The sequence below is a fragment of the Carcharhinus amblyrhynchos genome, chromosome 14 (assembly GCF_965287045.1).
Source record: "Carcharhinus amblyrhynchos chromosome 14, sCarAmb.v2.hapA, whole genome shotgun sequence".
Lineage (NCBI taxonomy): Eukaryota > Metazoa > Chordata > Chondrichthyes > Carcharhiniformes > Carcharhinidae > Carcharhinus > Carcharhinus amblyrhynchos.
This window is the reverse complement of record NC_137337.1, coordinates 62,589,364-62,605,306: the sequence shown is the minus strand read 5'-3', so window position 1 is coordinate 62,605,306 and position 15,943 is coordinate 62,589,364. Positions and strand designations below refer to the sequence as shown.

Genomic DNA, 15,943 nt, shown 5'->3' with positions numbered 1-15,943 from the left:
GAGGGGGATTGAATATAAAAGTAGGGAGGTCTTGCTGCAGCTGTATAGGGCATTGGTGAGGCCGCAGCTGGAGTACTGTGTGCAGTTTTGGGCGCCGCACCTGCGCAAGGATATTTTGGCCCTGGAGGGAGTGCAGAGGAGGTTTACTAGGCTGATACCGGAGTTGAGGGGATTGAGCTATGAGGAGAGGCTGAATAAACTAGGCTTGTACTCGTTAGAGTTTAGAAGAATGAGGGGAGATCTCATTGAGACATATAAGATGATGAATGGGATGGATAGGATAGAGGTGGAGAGACTCTTCCCGCTCAAAAAAGACAGTAGGACTAGGGGGCACAGCCTCAAGATAAAGGGGAGGCGGTTTAGAACGGAGTTGAGGAGGAACTTCTTCACTCAAAGGGTGGTGAATCTCTGGAATTCTCTGCCCGTTGAAGTGGTGGAGGCTGCCTCGCTAAATATTTTTAAGAAGCAGGTTGATGGGTTCTTGATAAGAGAGGGGATTAAGGGTTATGGGGAGAGGGCGGGAAAGTGGAACTGAGCCACGACAGATCAGCCATGATCTTATTGAATGGCGGGGCAGGCTCGAAGGGCTAGATGGCCTACTCCTGCTCCTATTTCTTATGTTCTTATGCCTAAAGAAGGTTTGACCTATAATTGGATCAGGCCATTTTTCAGGAAGTTGCCGGCCCCCTAATTTTATGTCCTTTAAATATATAAATGAAGGGCCTAACTCATCATTAGGATCTCTAGCAGAAATTTGATTGCAATGACTGGGACAGGAATCATGCCTGCCCGTTACATGTCAGTCAAAATGTTATAAGATTTTATTCCTGTGGTGGCCAGCAATAGCCCTCTCCTCACCAGCACTGGCCAGCTCCATCCCATCCTGGGCATAGCCTAAAAGGGCCATAAATGCATGAAGGATGCTTGACACAAATGTTAATGATGATCAAATTCCTCTCCAATTCGATTTTCAAGTTTGCTGATGACACCACCATAGTGGGTCAGATCTCAAACAATGACAAGACAGAGTACAGGAATGAGAAAGAGAATCTGTTAAACTGGTGCGGCAACAATAATCTCTCCCTCAATGTCAATAAAATGAAGGAGATTGTCATCAACTTCAGGAAGCATAAAGAAAAACATGCCTCTGTCTTCGTCACTGAGAACGAAGTAGAAAAAGGTTGAAAACTTCAAGTTTTTAGGTGTCCAGATCACCAACAACCTGTCCTGATCCCCTCATGATGACACTATAGTTAAGAAAGCCAACCAATGCCTCTACTTTCCCAGACTAAGAAAATTTGGCATGTCAGCTATGACTCTCACCAACTTTTACAGATGCACTATAGAAAACAATCTTTCTGTTTGTATCACAGCTTCATATAGCTCCTGTTCTGCCCAAGACTGCAAGGATCTACAAAAGGTCGAGAATGTAGCTCAATCCATGACGCGAACTAGCCTCCCATCCATTGATTCTGTTTACACTTCCCGTTGTCTCAGCAAAGCAACCTGCATTATTAAGGACCCCACGCACCCTGGACATTCTCTCTTTCACCTTCCTCCTTCGGGAAAAAGATACAAAAGTCTGAGGTCATATACCAACAGCTTTTTCCCTGCTGCTGTCAGACTTCTGAATGGACTTACCTTGCATTAAGTTGATCTTTCTCTACACCCTAGCTATGACTGTAACACTACATTCTGCACTCTCTCATTTCCTTCTCTATGAACGGTAAGTTTTGTCTGTATAGCGCACAAGAAGCAATATTTTTCATTGTATGATAATACATGTCACAATAATAAATCAAATCAAAATCAATTTCACACAGGCTATAAACCTTGGACTTGGAGGCTTTCTGGGTCCAAAAATGAGCACTGGCAAATTCCTAAAGCTTCATGGTGATGATGCAAGACAACAATCACATTGAAGGAACATCAGTCTGGAAGTGATCACCAAGTTTATTGAATGATACTCCACAGAGTAGTGCCAGGAAACAACAAAGTTTGTATAAAATCAGGGATTAAGTAAAACAAAGGCAAATTAAATATCTCAGAAAAAGTTGCGGCATCTGTTGATAAAATAACTAATCCACACAGACTTCCTTTTAATGGGAGTCTGGTTAAATGTTTTTATTCCAACAGCTATGATAAACTGGGATATACCACACCAGTAAAGTTAAAATCATATAGTCTTGACACACAAGATTTAACTTTTTACAGAGTGTATGTTAATTGGTATTTTTGGTGCATAACAGGCAGAAGTTATTTTCATTGAGGGAAAGACAAGCAGGATACTCTCTCAGGATTGTGCTAGCAACTGTTACTAACCAAGTTGTGTGATCCCCTCATTTGCTAATCAAGAATTCCATTAAAATATTCTGAAGGAAGCTAGAGGATTGGATGGTCAATATCTATAATAGATGTGAAAATCTGTTTGGAAAAATGAGGAATTCAGTAGTAAGGAGCATAATCATTTTGTTGTGTCTCTAAAAGAACAGGGATCAGGCAGCCACGATGTCCTGAAACTACAGGTATTGGAATATTCTGGTACCAAGTGATTAGGAAATTTCTTTCTGCTCCCTCAACACTTGTGAAATGAAGGCAGGTTTCCTTCATCTGAATAAGAATATTCACCAATGTAGTAGCACCAGTTAGTGAGGACATTACAAAAACCCACACACAAAAAGCATAACATTATTTTTAAATACAGTTTTAAAAGGACAAAAACTTGAATAAATATGAAACAGTAACAAAAAACATTCTTCTTAATGGTGGAATGTAAATTACTGTACAAAAAGAACTTCAAACCTTTTTATAAAGGAACATTGATCAAGATTTTATTTGGTTGAGGCAAAAGTTCCAGCTTCATTTGCAAACAGAAACGTGTTTGAACAGTGGCAAGATGATTTGAACATGATCTGGAGACTGACTAAGGATATTAATATGCAATCTGCTATTTTCATCTTCAAAAAATTAAATGGTTAATTAAAAAAACCCAGAAATGTACAGATTCTGTGCTTGTAGAAGAAGGGATTAAATAATTTAGTTGTGTAAATATGAGGTGATGTGCTCACTTTCGCTGTTGGGTTTAATTTCTCGATTGATGAAAGAATCTCTCCAGTAGATTAGAATTTAGGGACAGGGTCTCACAATGATCCACACTTTGCAAAGAATGATCATTGTTCAGAGAACACCAGCGATGGGGTTATAATGCAGTGCCTTAAAAAAGTGCAATACAAGCTGAAGAATGCCAACATATTGTACTTCAGCTAAGAGTGTTGCTCTGTCCAAGCACAACACATGTATGGATGAAATCTGTAACTGTACAAGCTGGGTGTACATGAATAAACTGTGGAAATTTCACCTCCACCACCTGTCTCTATTCTCCTTATTAAAATTCCAGTTATAGCTCCAGTGTATTAAAAGTAGACCACATTCAGCTTCAACAGACTTCCAATGATACAAAATCTGGAAATACAAATAGTTGAGGCTAATTTTAATTCCTGCAAAACAAAAATAGACTGCTTGATGCAAATGTACCAAATATAACAATTCAGCAGATTCTATGACAACTACAAGGCTACTGAATAAGCAGAATGTTATCCATTGACTCTTATGTATATATGGTTAGTTCTGCTCTTTTAAATATTAGAACTTCTCTGGGTTATAATGTAGTCACCCTTCTAATTCAGAGTCAGAATCTAGCCCTGCTGTCCTGATAGTTGCAATGCATTATTTACCCCAAACTCAAATCACTAAGTTGCATATTACTACCTCACTTGAATAGCACCTTCATGTTAGATGATCGATAGCAATGAGACACTTTATGAAGACTTTCCTTTCCTAATTTAATCAACTGCAATTAGTCATCCCTCAAAGCTTTTTCAATTGGAATTTTTACTTCTTAAAATTTCCTCAAACTTTCAAAATTGATTTCTCCTAAATTATTAAGTTCTGTCCTCCAATCCTCCTATGAGGCACCTCTGTTTAAGGGTGCTCTTACATCAGACAGTAAGATGCATCATGTGAACTTGCTTAAACATTCCTATCCTTGTTTAGTTTGCTCCCTTCATTGGCTTAGCTAAGACTCACCTTGTGAGGGATCTTTGAAAGAGAATCCTTCTTACACTAACCTCCAAGACAACATGCCAACATGTTATTGTGCTTCAATCCAACAACAGGAACATACTATTGCAGTTTGTCAAACCATCAGAACTCCTTGCCATTTACAATTGACTGTTATCAGAGTCATAATTCATTGCAAATAACAAGAGTTCCACATGTTTCTAAACAGAAGAAGCTTTCACTAGCTAGGTCAGAGACTTGGCTTGAAACACTTATGTAAAACTAGTGTTTTAAGTGCAATATCAATCTACACCCTTTGTCCTAAGAGGTGTTTCTCTTCTACCATACATCACAGATAAGTTCATCTATCATCCAGAATATTAACTCATTTGCTATCCTGATACAATTATTTTGGTATGTAGAAAGATGTCAGCTGGCTTATCATATGGATAAAGGACCTATAAATGTTTTCATGCTGCACATTTACTTGTGGCACAGTAATTTGCAACACAGTAATTTTCACCTGTTGTGAACTACTTCTTCCCTTCCCCCTTTGATCTGGTTATTTGTAATGCATCTAACAGCCTCTTGGGAATGATATTACACAACTGCTGACTAGGGTCCACTTTAGCTTGATGTAACAATCTTAATTTCATCACCTTCAGTTTCTGTACACAACCTAGACTCCATGTTTTCCACAGTCACATACATTACAGTCATTCACATTACTCAAACTTGTTTGAATAGCAGGTTATCTGAGAGAGCTATTATCCTTAAACTTCATTCAGGTAAAGATGATGATGATGTGGTTAGTTTTGACTTTGGCTTTGTTTGACTCAAAATAGTCAAGCAATCTAAACCAATGCCAGTGGCATTGCACTCTCCCCCATTACTCTCTTCTCAGTAAGGCTATGTTATCTTGCACAGAGGTTTGCTGTCCTACTCATTCCTCATTATGTGGAAAGAATTTGAAAGTTTGTGCTAAATGTGGGATGCTGATACTAAGATTCTAATTTTGCACATATTAGTATGTCTTCTGTGACCTTGCTCACAGGCTAAGCAGAGGGTTAAGAGCAAACAAGAACACAGGGGCAATATGTGGTGCTGAAATATTTAGAAGACAGAAGGGTGCATGAGCAGAGAATAGGAATGAAAATAACAAGGAGAGCTACATAGACTCCAAGTGGAATACAAATGACTGGCATACACCTGTCTGATAAGAAATCCAGGAATTGAGTAGTTGGGAAGTTCATGTTGCCCAAGGGAGAAAAAGACAAACAGCACTGCGTTCAGAGGGTTGCAAATGTGTTACTGGGTCTTACAGAGAAAGAAAAACAATTTGTACATGAGTAGGGTCTTCACTGAGCTGTGCGCCTTCATAGTGGGTGAGTCACTTGATGTAGATAGGGAGCTGCAAAGACAGCTGGAGAGGAGGCAATATTTCCCTATAAACGACTGACTTACTATGTTCTACAGGGGTTAACCACAAAACTGGATATCAAAACCTGTTTTTCTTCATAAGATTTGCTTGGTTGTTTTACACTAGAATCACTGCAAAATGAGAAATTGGGTATAAAATTGGACTATAAAGTTATAATGAACCAATCCAAAAGAGCCAAAAATATGAAATATGTAAATAGACACTGTAATCCAAATAAGGAATTTTTGTTAGAAAGTGGAAGGTGACTTGCAGCCTTCCTTTCCCTCTCCTGCAACAACTATTTCATGTTAATGCATTCTAGTGGGCTTTTTAAACAGGTGGGCTAACGATGTTGCCAAGTATGGAGCCAGGAGGGATATGATATGGTTTATAAAATCATATAAACAGCAGCTGCTGTGAATTAGCATTGCTGCATTTTAGGAGAAGTTATAAGTCAGTTGTAACAAGTCAATGTAAATCATATGTGAGGTAAGTTGAATAGATAGAAAATGTCCAAAAAGTCAGACAGATTATCGGATAATATACTTTGTCTCAATCGATCAGTAGTTTTGATGGCTCTCACGTTACATATTGTCCATTCTTGTTTCATAATTTAAAGTGCCTTTGTAGCATTCCAAAATGGACATGTTCTCTATTAGTTTCTCCATCAGGTAATAGATGGGCCAGTTTGTGTTGCTGATACATCAGTAGTAGAATTTCTTTCACTATGACTGTTGCAGATTGATGTCAGGCCTGCTGCTGAATTATTTTGTTGTAGACTTGAGATCTCTGTAGATTGTTGGGACCTCCCTTGTTGACAGGTTTTCCAACATTTCCCCTTTCCTTTTAAAACCTGCTCTGCTGTGCGGCCAAGTCTTACTGCAAACAATGAGGTGGTAAATTGGTTTTCAAAGAAAAACAATTAGTGGATTCCTGATAGGAACCCTAGAAAATTTGACCATGTGCCTGTTTAAGCACCAGAGCCCTGTCTTTTCTGACTATAACATGGCTGCAGAGCAAAGCAGTTGCTCTGTGTTGTATGACCAACACAGTATCTGCCAATACTGCTCTTGTCATTCCTTGTAAATGAAACAGTGCTTTTGGTGCTAGAACAGAAATACTAAGTTACTCTTGGCATTGAATTATTTACTAACTTGCAATATTACGTGACAGCTGCAAGTTTGAACAGCTGCAAAGAGCATTTAGTGTTCACATGTTAACTTGCTTGGTGCTTAGTGCAAACGTGCCACATTTCAAATGTACTTGAAGTGTAAACAGAAATCTTTCACTGATCTCAAGGTAATAAGCTTGGAGAATTTATCTGTTTCTCTATTGTGGAGCTGGAGCAGATGGCTGAATTATGGAATTGTATCTGCCAGCAGCAATTTACTGCACTGACATGTTATGATAATAAGGTTGAACAATGTAACAAACCAATCTTACACTTAAGTTAAATCTAGATATCACAGCAAGTGTTAGCTTAGTTTAAGTAGAATAGCATAAGGTAATTGTTTTTGCTGTGAAATGCTGAAATACACATCTCTTTTCTCCCCCATCTATACCCACTGCCTCCCTTCCACTCCTGAAGGCATTGATTTCCATACCTCTCAGAAATGACCAGTCTTCACAGATACATGTAGATGTTAAGAGTTGGCAAACTTAGGGCAGGGCAGTCTAATCTTGACTTTGTTCTCGCCAGTTGTTAATACACATGCACTCTTCCGGTGCTGATCAATAGCGTAAATCTTAACTGATTCCTTCTCTCAAGGCCAGCTGTGGTGCTGTCACGACTGCTGAATCTGAGCTTAGTTAATTATAACAGAGTGAGTATTGAACTTCTGCTCTGAATGATTACTACATATTCACCTTGCCAAACCACCATCAGCAGGTTCCATCTCTCTGAATATTTTTATGACCTCTGCTGAGAGCCATGGGAAGTACACATCACCATGCTGCTTAATAGTCATTTCGTTAGTCACAAAGGTGCACAAGCACTATATATGAGGATGAAGCAAATGCATAATAATAATAATAAACTCTCAAAGTCACAGAGGCTTCTGAAAACACTAATTCTGTGATTCTGGAATCTTGTATGCAGTATATCCTTGAAAACAGATAATGCTTTCCTTATACCTGTGTGTACACATTATGTATGCTTATCCAAATAAATTGCAGGAAGCAACCTTAAAATTAGCCCACTTGAAGCCATTGTTAAAGGAATGTGAATAGGAACCATGGAAAATAAGCATTTTTTTTATGTAAAGGAGATAAGCGAGGCTCTTCAAATGGGAAAGGAAGTCTCGACTGCCAAAAGAAAAAACTGTCAACTCATTGAGATCCAATGTATATCTTCTGTAATGGAAGGGTTTGGGAAAAAATTGATTTCTTTGCAACTTGGAGAAAATTTTCACCACCAAACTGACATGATTTATGACATTTTGTGGTTATTTAGAAACAGAATAAATACCAGAAAAGCAGGAGAGGTTGGATTCAAAGTTGTTTACATAACACAAGGATATTCTGTAGTGGAACAAAGACCCTCTAAACGCCTCTGGTTAACAGGATAGTGCTTAGCTACTTTGACCGAGGGCATTCTTCATTTCTTCCAGTTCATTCTGCGCATCTGCATCCTAGATCAAGAGAAACAACAGGATTGTGATATCTGAAGACATACAAAGTAGGTATGCTAGAAGACTGACTAAGTTAATTTACATATAGCAAAGGGCAAGGGGGGAAAGCAGAGGGCAGATGCTTCTTCAAAGTGGCCCTTGGAAGATTGGATAACACAAGACAATGTCATATCTAACAGTGCTCCAACCCCCATGTTACCTCACAGGATTATAATATGAGGAGGGAAGGCAAGATAACCAGGGCCAGTGCTCCCTGGATGACAAATGAGATACAGAAAATGGAGAAGCAGAGAAAGGGTGCAGATGAAATATCAGATCGATAGTACAAGAAAGAACCATGTCAAATATAGAAAGTTCAGAGCAGAAGTGGAGAAGGAAGGAAGTGCAAAGAGAGTACAATTTTATCTTTTAAAAAGCATTTAGATACTTACATGGGTACAATGGGTGTAGAGGGATATGGGCTAAATACGGGCAATTGAGATTAGCTTAGGGGTTTTAAAAGAAAAGGGTGACATGAACAAGTTGGGCCAAAGGGTCTGTTTCCATGCTGTAAACCTCAATGACTCTGACTATGAGAAGAGACTAGCAGCTAACACAGAAGTGTATCCAAAAGTCTACTATGGACATATACATAGTAAAAGAAAAAAGAGGAGGGATGGGGCCAATTAGAGGCCAAACAGGAGAGACATGCATTTTTGCAAAGGCTGAGGTACTAAATGCATGTTTCACATCTGTCTTTATCAAGGAAGTTGCTGTCAAAGTCATAGTGAAAGAAACAGCAGTTGAGATACGGGACTGGCTAAAAATTGATAAAGAGGTTGGCTGTACTTAAAGTCTTTCAGTCACCAGGATCGGATGGAATGCATCTGGGGATGCAGAGGTAAACACAGTAAAAAGTCTGACAACACCAGGTTTTAGTCCAACCGTTTTATTTGATAATACAAGCTTTCGAGGGGACTGCCTCTTCGTCAGGTGAATGGAGAGTTCTGGCCTCAGGCAGAGCATATAAAGCACAGACAGTTTAGAGATTACTGATTAAAATGCGAATCCTTACACCTAACCTGCTGTTCAAGACCTGAAGTCATGATGCAGAGGTAAGTCAGGACGGAAACTGCAAAGATTCTGGACATAACTTTTCAATCCTCCTTGGGTACAGGAGTGGCACCAGAGGACTGGAGTATTGCAAATGATGCATCTTTTTCAAAAAATGTGAGTAAGGATAAACCCAGAAACCACAGGTCAGTGAGTTTAATCTCAGTGGTGAAACGGAAACCTGAAACAGTCTTTTGGATATGCGTGAGTTAAAATCCAGTACAGATTTGTTAAAGGCAAATCTTGCTTAGCTAACAAGATTGAGGTTTTTTGCTGTGGTAAAACAGAAAAGTGCTGATGAAATTAATGCATTTGATGTGGTGTACGAAGATTAAAAAAGATGTTCAATAAAATGCCACACAATAGACTTGTCAGCAAGATTGAAGTCCATAGAATAAAACGGATAATGATAGTTGGCTGAATGACAGAAAATGGAGAGGAATGGTGAATGTTTCTTTTAGACTAGAGAAAGGTGGAATTCCTCAGGGATTGGTTTTAGGTCCACTGTTTTACTTGATATATATTAGTGACCTAGACATGGATGCAAAGGGCACAATTTCAAAATTTGCAGATGACACAAAACTTGGAAGTGCTGCAAACTGTGAAGAACATAACAATAGAATGCAAGGGAACACCTACAGGTGGGTGAATACGAAGCGCTTAAAAATTAATGTAGAGATGTATGAAGTGATACATTTTGGTGGGAAGAATGAGGACAGGCAATACAAAATAAAGAATATAATTATAAAGAGGGAAGGAACAGAGAGACCTGGGAGTATGTGTACAAATTGTTGAAGGTGAGAGGGCAGATTGAGAACATGGTTAAAAAGGCATATGAAATCCTGGCCTTAATCGAGGCACTGATTACAAAAGCAAAGAGGTTGTCACAAACCTTTCTAAAACACCGATCTGGTTAAATTCAAGCTGAATTTTCCTGGGCGCATTGCAATCTTGATACCTGCCTCAATTCCACATTGAAACCTTGTAAGCGGTCATGGTGGAACATGACACAATCTACCAGAGGTGACAAATTAAGAATCTGCTTCTGGGCGCTTTGTTCAATGAGGGCTGGTGGAGAATTTCAATTAACATGGCCCTCATTATGAAACAGCTGGCTTCTTTCATAATGAGGACGCTGAGGATAGGAGCATTAGTGACACCATGCAGGAACCTTGAGTAGGAGGCAGTGGATGCAATTACAGCAAGAGCTACATTAGTGGGCTCACTGATGCCATGAAGTGATTGCAATCTATTTCCACAATAGAGATTAATTGAGATTAATTGTCCTATTAAGTGTCCCAATTGGCTAACCATTGCTACTGGGTGGGTGGCTGTCCACTAAGAATTTGTCTCTGGAAAAAGCACAAAGATGTGGGAATGTATCATAGAGCTGGCACGACACCCTCCACCTTCAAAGTCATCACAATGGGACTGAGAAAATTTGGTCCACTGTTACTCACAGCCATTTAGGAAAGATGTGAAAACATTAGGAGAGAGATTGCAGAAAATATTTACAAAAATGATTCAAGGAATGAGGGAATTCATTCAAGTGGTTAGATTGGAGAATCTGGGGTTCTTTTCCTGAGAGAAGATTGAGAGGAGATTTGACAGAGGTATTCAAAAATTTGAGGGATTGGAACAGAGTAGATAGACAGAAAGCTGTCATTGAAAGAAGAGTTGAAAACCACAGAACACCAATTTATAATGTTTGTTTACTATTTTTTCATGGGATACTGGTATCATTGGCAAGGCCAGCATTTGTTGCCCATCCCTAATTGTCCTTGAGAAGAAGGTGGTGAGTTGAACTGCTTCAGTTTATGTGGTGTAGGTTTACCTATAGTAATGTTAGCAGTGGAGGACCAGTGATATAATCCCAAGTCAGGATGGTGTATGGCATTCCCATGGTGGTATTACAGGTGGTGGTATTCCCATGTGTCTGCTGTCCTTGTCCTTCTAGGTGGTGGAGGTCACGGGTTTGGAAAACGTTGTTAAAGGACGCTTGTTGACTGGCAAAAGAACTAATGATTACATGAGGAAAAACATTTTTACACAGTGGGTGGTTAGGAACTGGAACACACTTGCCTGAGAGTTGTGGTGGAGGCAGATTCAGTTATGGCTTTCAAAACAAAGTTGGACAATTATCTGGAGAAAAGGCTTTTACTGCTATGGGGAAAGAGCAGGGGAGTGGGACTGAGTTGCACTTGCAAAGAATTGGCACAGACATGAAGGTCCAAGTGGTATCCTTCTGTGCTGTAACAATTCAATGATTCTATGATAATACAGCCCTTCAATATCAGAATACCATGTGTGCGATGCCATTTAATGCTGGTCATTTTAGTATGCAGTAGCAGTGGTTGAAAAAAAATCACAGATGAACTGTTTTTTGTCTTCTCCCATGTCTACACAAACATCCAATTGATATCACTCTAAGTTCTGAGGAGGGGCTACTCTGGCTGATCTTCTCTCCTTGGAATGGAGAAAGTTAACTGCTGATTTAATTGCTGTTTTTAGGATTTTAGAAAGAATTGACATGGTGGATAGAAAGAAACTTCCTCTGCTGGTGGGGAGTCTAGGACAAGGAAATGTATCTTTAAAATCAGAACCAGGCTGTTCTAGAGGGAAGTTAGGAAACACTTCTGCACCCAAAGGATGCTAGAAATGTGCAACTTCTGTGCACAAGAAGCTGCAGATATGCTGGACTTTTCAATCATTTAAAATTTAACATTGATCGATTTTTCTAGCCAGAAGTAGTGAAGAATATAGAGCCATGGTGGCACAAGGACAGCACAGTGGTTAGCATTGCTGCCTCACAGCACCAGAGGCATGGGTCCTCGGGGGACTGTTTCCCCGTGTCTGCATGGGTTTCCTCCGGTGCTCCGGTTTCCTCCCAGAGTCCAAAGATGTGTGGGTTAGGTGGATTAGCCATGCTAAATTGTCCTTTAGTGTTAGAAGATTAGCAGGATAAATAGTAGGGTTATGGGGATAGGGTGGGATTGTTGTCTGTGTGTGTGTGTATATATATATATATATATATATATACATACATATACACACACACACACACACACATATACACACACGTGTAATTATATATACATGGATTGTATACATTACATAATCTGATGGTGTATTGTTATGCCCATGAGGTTATAGCAAATCTTTTTTCCCCACATGCTTTAAATGGAAATGGCTAGCTACGTAGAAGCCAAGGCTGAATGTTTCTGATCTATATGGCTTGCTGCTCTCAGATTCTGTTCAAACACCAACTGAAATATAAATATCCATACTTAGGTCAGTAATAAGCATCAGTCCTTGGACAGGGAAGTCTTTTCCAAATTACTCCCAGTGCACTGCTAGAAGAGGTGAGAATGCAAATCACTGCCCTGCAGGAAGGGTGGAAGGGATGCTCAATATTCTTTTACAGTGCTCCCGCTGATTAAGCATGATATATAATAACTGGAGCATTAAACGGAAGACATGTTAAGGGTTTCAAAAATGGCTTCTAATAAGGTGTTTTAGAATGAAGTTCAACACTGAAAGCTTTCCAGAAAAGCTTTACTATAATATAATGATGAGCCTATATTGGCTTAACTCATTTGTAAATGAGATTCCTCTCCAAGTCACTCCTGACTTGGAAATATATCTCTGTTCCTTCACCGTTGTTGAGTCAAAATCCTGGAATTCTCTTCCTAATAGCACTGTGGGTGTACCTACACCTCAGAGACAGCAGCAATTCAAGAAGGCAGCTCACCAACACCTTTAGAAGGGCAACTAGGAATAGGCAATAAATGCTACTTCTGCTCAATTCAAATAACATGAAGAGTTTTACCACACAAACGGGATGCTAATCCTGTGCTGAATTATTCTTACGTCTTTAGATTTGATAGGCAATTCAGATGCTAATTCAAGCCAATGCAACGCAGCTGCATAGCTCCCAAGGTCCCTGTAGCACTGTGAATACCAGAACAGTTGAATGTTAGTTACATCAAGTGACTTTTAGTGAACACAACAGCTAAAAAAGTACAGCTTGTATTTACTTGGATATCCACAAATCACTGAGTTGAAAAATAAACAAATAAAGCAGATAACACAGTATGGAAAGAAGGTAAAGAATCCTGGAATAAGAACAGAAAGTACTGGGAAAGCACAACAGATCAGTCAGCATCTGTGCAGAATACAGACAGGCTTGAGGTGTGAAATCTTCAATTGATAAAGGGTGCACCCAAAATGCCATAACCTATATTTTCTCTTCATAGATGCTGCCCGCCCTGTTGTTATTCCAGTATTTTCATCTTTTATTTTTGACAAATTGAATTTGCTTTTAATAAATGGAAACTTATTAGTGATAGCATGTAAAATTGAGTTAACTACTTGGTAAACTGCAATAGGGGAAACTATCAGTGTACAGTCAGTCTTTATTTAAGGAAGAGGATATGTTATGCATTTCCAAATCCACACTATGTAATTGGATATTCTAGATTCCTGTATCACATGAATTGAAAAACAAGGTAGTCAAAAATACCATTAATTCTGTGGTACAATTCCTGGCTTCTTGCTTGATGTGGAGATGCCGTGTTGGACTGGGGTAAACGCAGTAAGAAGTCTCACAAAACCAGCTTAAAGTCCAACAGGTTTCTATTGTTGGACTTTAACCTGGTGTTGAGAGACTTCTTACTGTTCTTGCTTGATGTCCTGGCTTATTTTGTCCACCGAGTTCAATCACAAACACATGTCCCTTACGTTCAGCCTTGTGAACTGCAGCAATTCCTGTTTCCAAGGGCCTTTGAACCATTTCACAATTCCAAAACAATTCTGATTGATATCCACTCTGGATTTGGCTGGCAAGCTTTTTGCATGAAACTAGCACATTGAAATTTCCAGTCCAGCTTGCCTTTATAGGTCTATGGCTTATAAACATAATTGAATCTATTGTACGAATATATATATATGAGATGAGCTATTATGTCCTTGTTGCTGTGAATGATGCAAGTGTTGCAGCATTTTTCTTTGAAGTGCAGTTATATTCTAGTACCCTCGATATATTGCTGTGCTAAACTATCTTTTCTTAAATATTTTTGATAATTCAGAACAATCTCTTTTTTTTAATAGTTCGAGTAATGATATATCATCTTTTAAACAGAAGTGCAGATAGCCCAGCCTGATTCATTCTCTGCCCAGCATCCACCACATGTACACCCTTTGAAAGGTTCAATGTGTATAAAGAACTAGCACATCAGGACATGATTCACAGGAAATGCAGTCACCATTTCAATGGAAGGAAACACTGCAGCCAATTTTCATACAGTAAAATTCCACAAACAGACGAATAACTTGATAATCAGTTTGGATGATGCTGATTGGGGGCACACTCAGATGGTTCCTCAGACCACCTACAATTGCAGTCATGGGATTGTTTAGGACAGGTGGGGCCTTAGTCTAATATTTCACCTGGAGAATGACATTTCCATCAATGCAACACTTCCTCAATACTGCATTGGAGTTCAGCCTGGGTTTCATTCCCAAGACCAAGGAATGAGATTTGAACCCACTACGTTATAACTCAGAGGTATGAGTGCTACCATGAAGATGCAACTGATGCATTGATTTTTAAAAAATAATTTATGGAATATGGACGCTATTGTGGCCAGCATTTATTACCCAACCCTAGTTGCCCTTGAGAAGGTAGTGGTGAGCTGTATTTTTTAACCACAGCAGTCCCTGATGTGCACGTACGCTCTCAGTGATGTTAGTAAAGGAGTTCCAAGAATCTGACCAAGTGATTGTGAAGGAATGATGATATATTTCCAAGTCAGGATGGTGAATGATTTGGAGGGGAGCATCCAGGTGGTGGCATTCTTAGGTATCTGCAGCTCTTCCCTTCTCAATGGTAGTGGTCATGGGTTTGGAAAGTGCTGGCTATTCAGAAGTCTTAGTGAGTTCCTACAGTGCATGTTGTAGATGGCATTCACAGTGCTACTGTGTGTCAGTGATGTTTGTGAAAGTGTTGCCAATCAAGGAGGCTGCTTTGTCCAGATGATGTTGAGCTTATTGAGTGCTGGTGGAGTTGCCCTCATCCAGGGGAGTGGAGAGAATTTCATTACCCTCCTGACTTGCAACTTGTAGATGGTGGACAAGCTTTTGGGAATCAGGTGGTGAGTTACTCACTGCAGGATTTCTAGCCTCTAACCTGTTCTTGTAGCCATAGTATTAAAATGGCTAGTCCAGTTCAATTTCTGGTCAATGGTAGCCCCAGCACATTGATAGTGTGGGGAAATTCAGCTATGGTAATACCAATGGATGTCGAGGAGTGATGGTTAGATTCTCTCTTGTTGGAGATAGTCATTGTATGGCACTTGTGTGGTGCAAGTGTTACTTGCCTCTTGAAGTGTGCTAATATGGTGAAATATTGGCAGATCTAGATTCTGTCCCACTTTCCTCTATCCCAGCCAGAGTGACTGCCACAGGAAGTAGAGGGAGCGCTAGTCTAGAAGAACTCTTGTGCAAATAGGATATTTTACATTGACTGTTCGGGCAAAGGGGCCTTAGTTTAACAGCTTACATAAAACACAGCACCTCCCTCAATATTGCACTGAAGTGTCAGCCCAGATTAAGTATTCTGAAGTGGGATTTCAGCATTCTGACTGAAATGAGAGTGCTACCACTGAACCAAAGTTGGCACTTCATGACCAGGACTGACAACTCTGGTTGATTTTTTTGGCCCCATGATTGGAGTGATGAGACT

The 15,943-nt window shown here is 39.6% G+C and overlaps 1 protein-coding gene across 5 annotated transcripts in view; it reads right to left on the bottom strand.

Annotated features, from left to right (window-relative positions):
- Window positions 1-15,943, bottom strand: part of LOC145352735 (regulator of microtubule dynamics protein 3-like) — a 315,582-nt gene that overhangs the window by 29,481 nt on the left and 270,158 nt on the right. For 2 of the 5 annotated variants that reach the window (XR_013888574.1, XR_013888575.1), the window contains exons 11-12: window positions 13,072-13,152; window positions 7,084-8,109 (exon numbers count right to left, since the gene is read on the bottom strand). Coding sequence is in view for 3 of the 5 variants with exons in the window: in XM_080202997.1 (XP_080059123.1) it covers window positions 8,050-8,109; window positions 13,072-13,152 (141 nt within the window). In the remaining 2 variants the exon portion in view is untranslated. Of the gene's footprint in view, window positions 1-1,407; window positions 8,110-13,071; window positions 13,153-15,943 lie in introns of those variants that run through there. The other 3 variants (XM_080202997.1, XM_080202994.1, XM_080202995.1) reach the window with 3 other exon arrangements.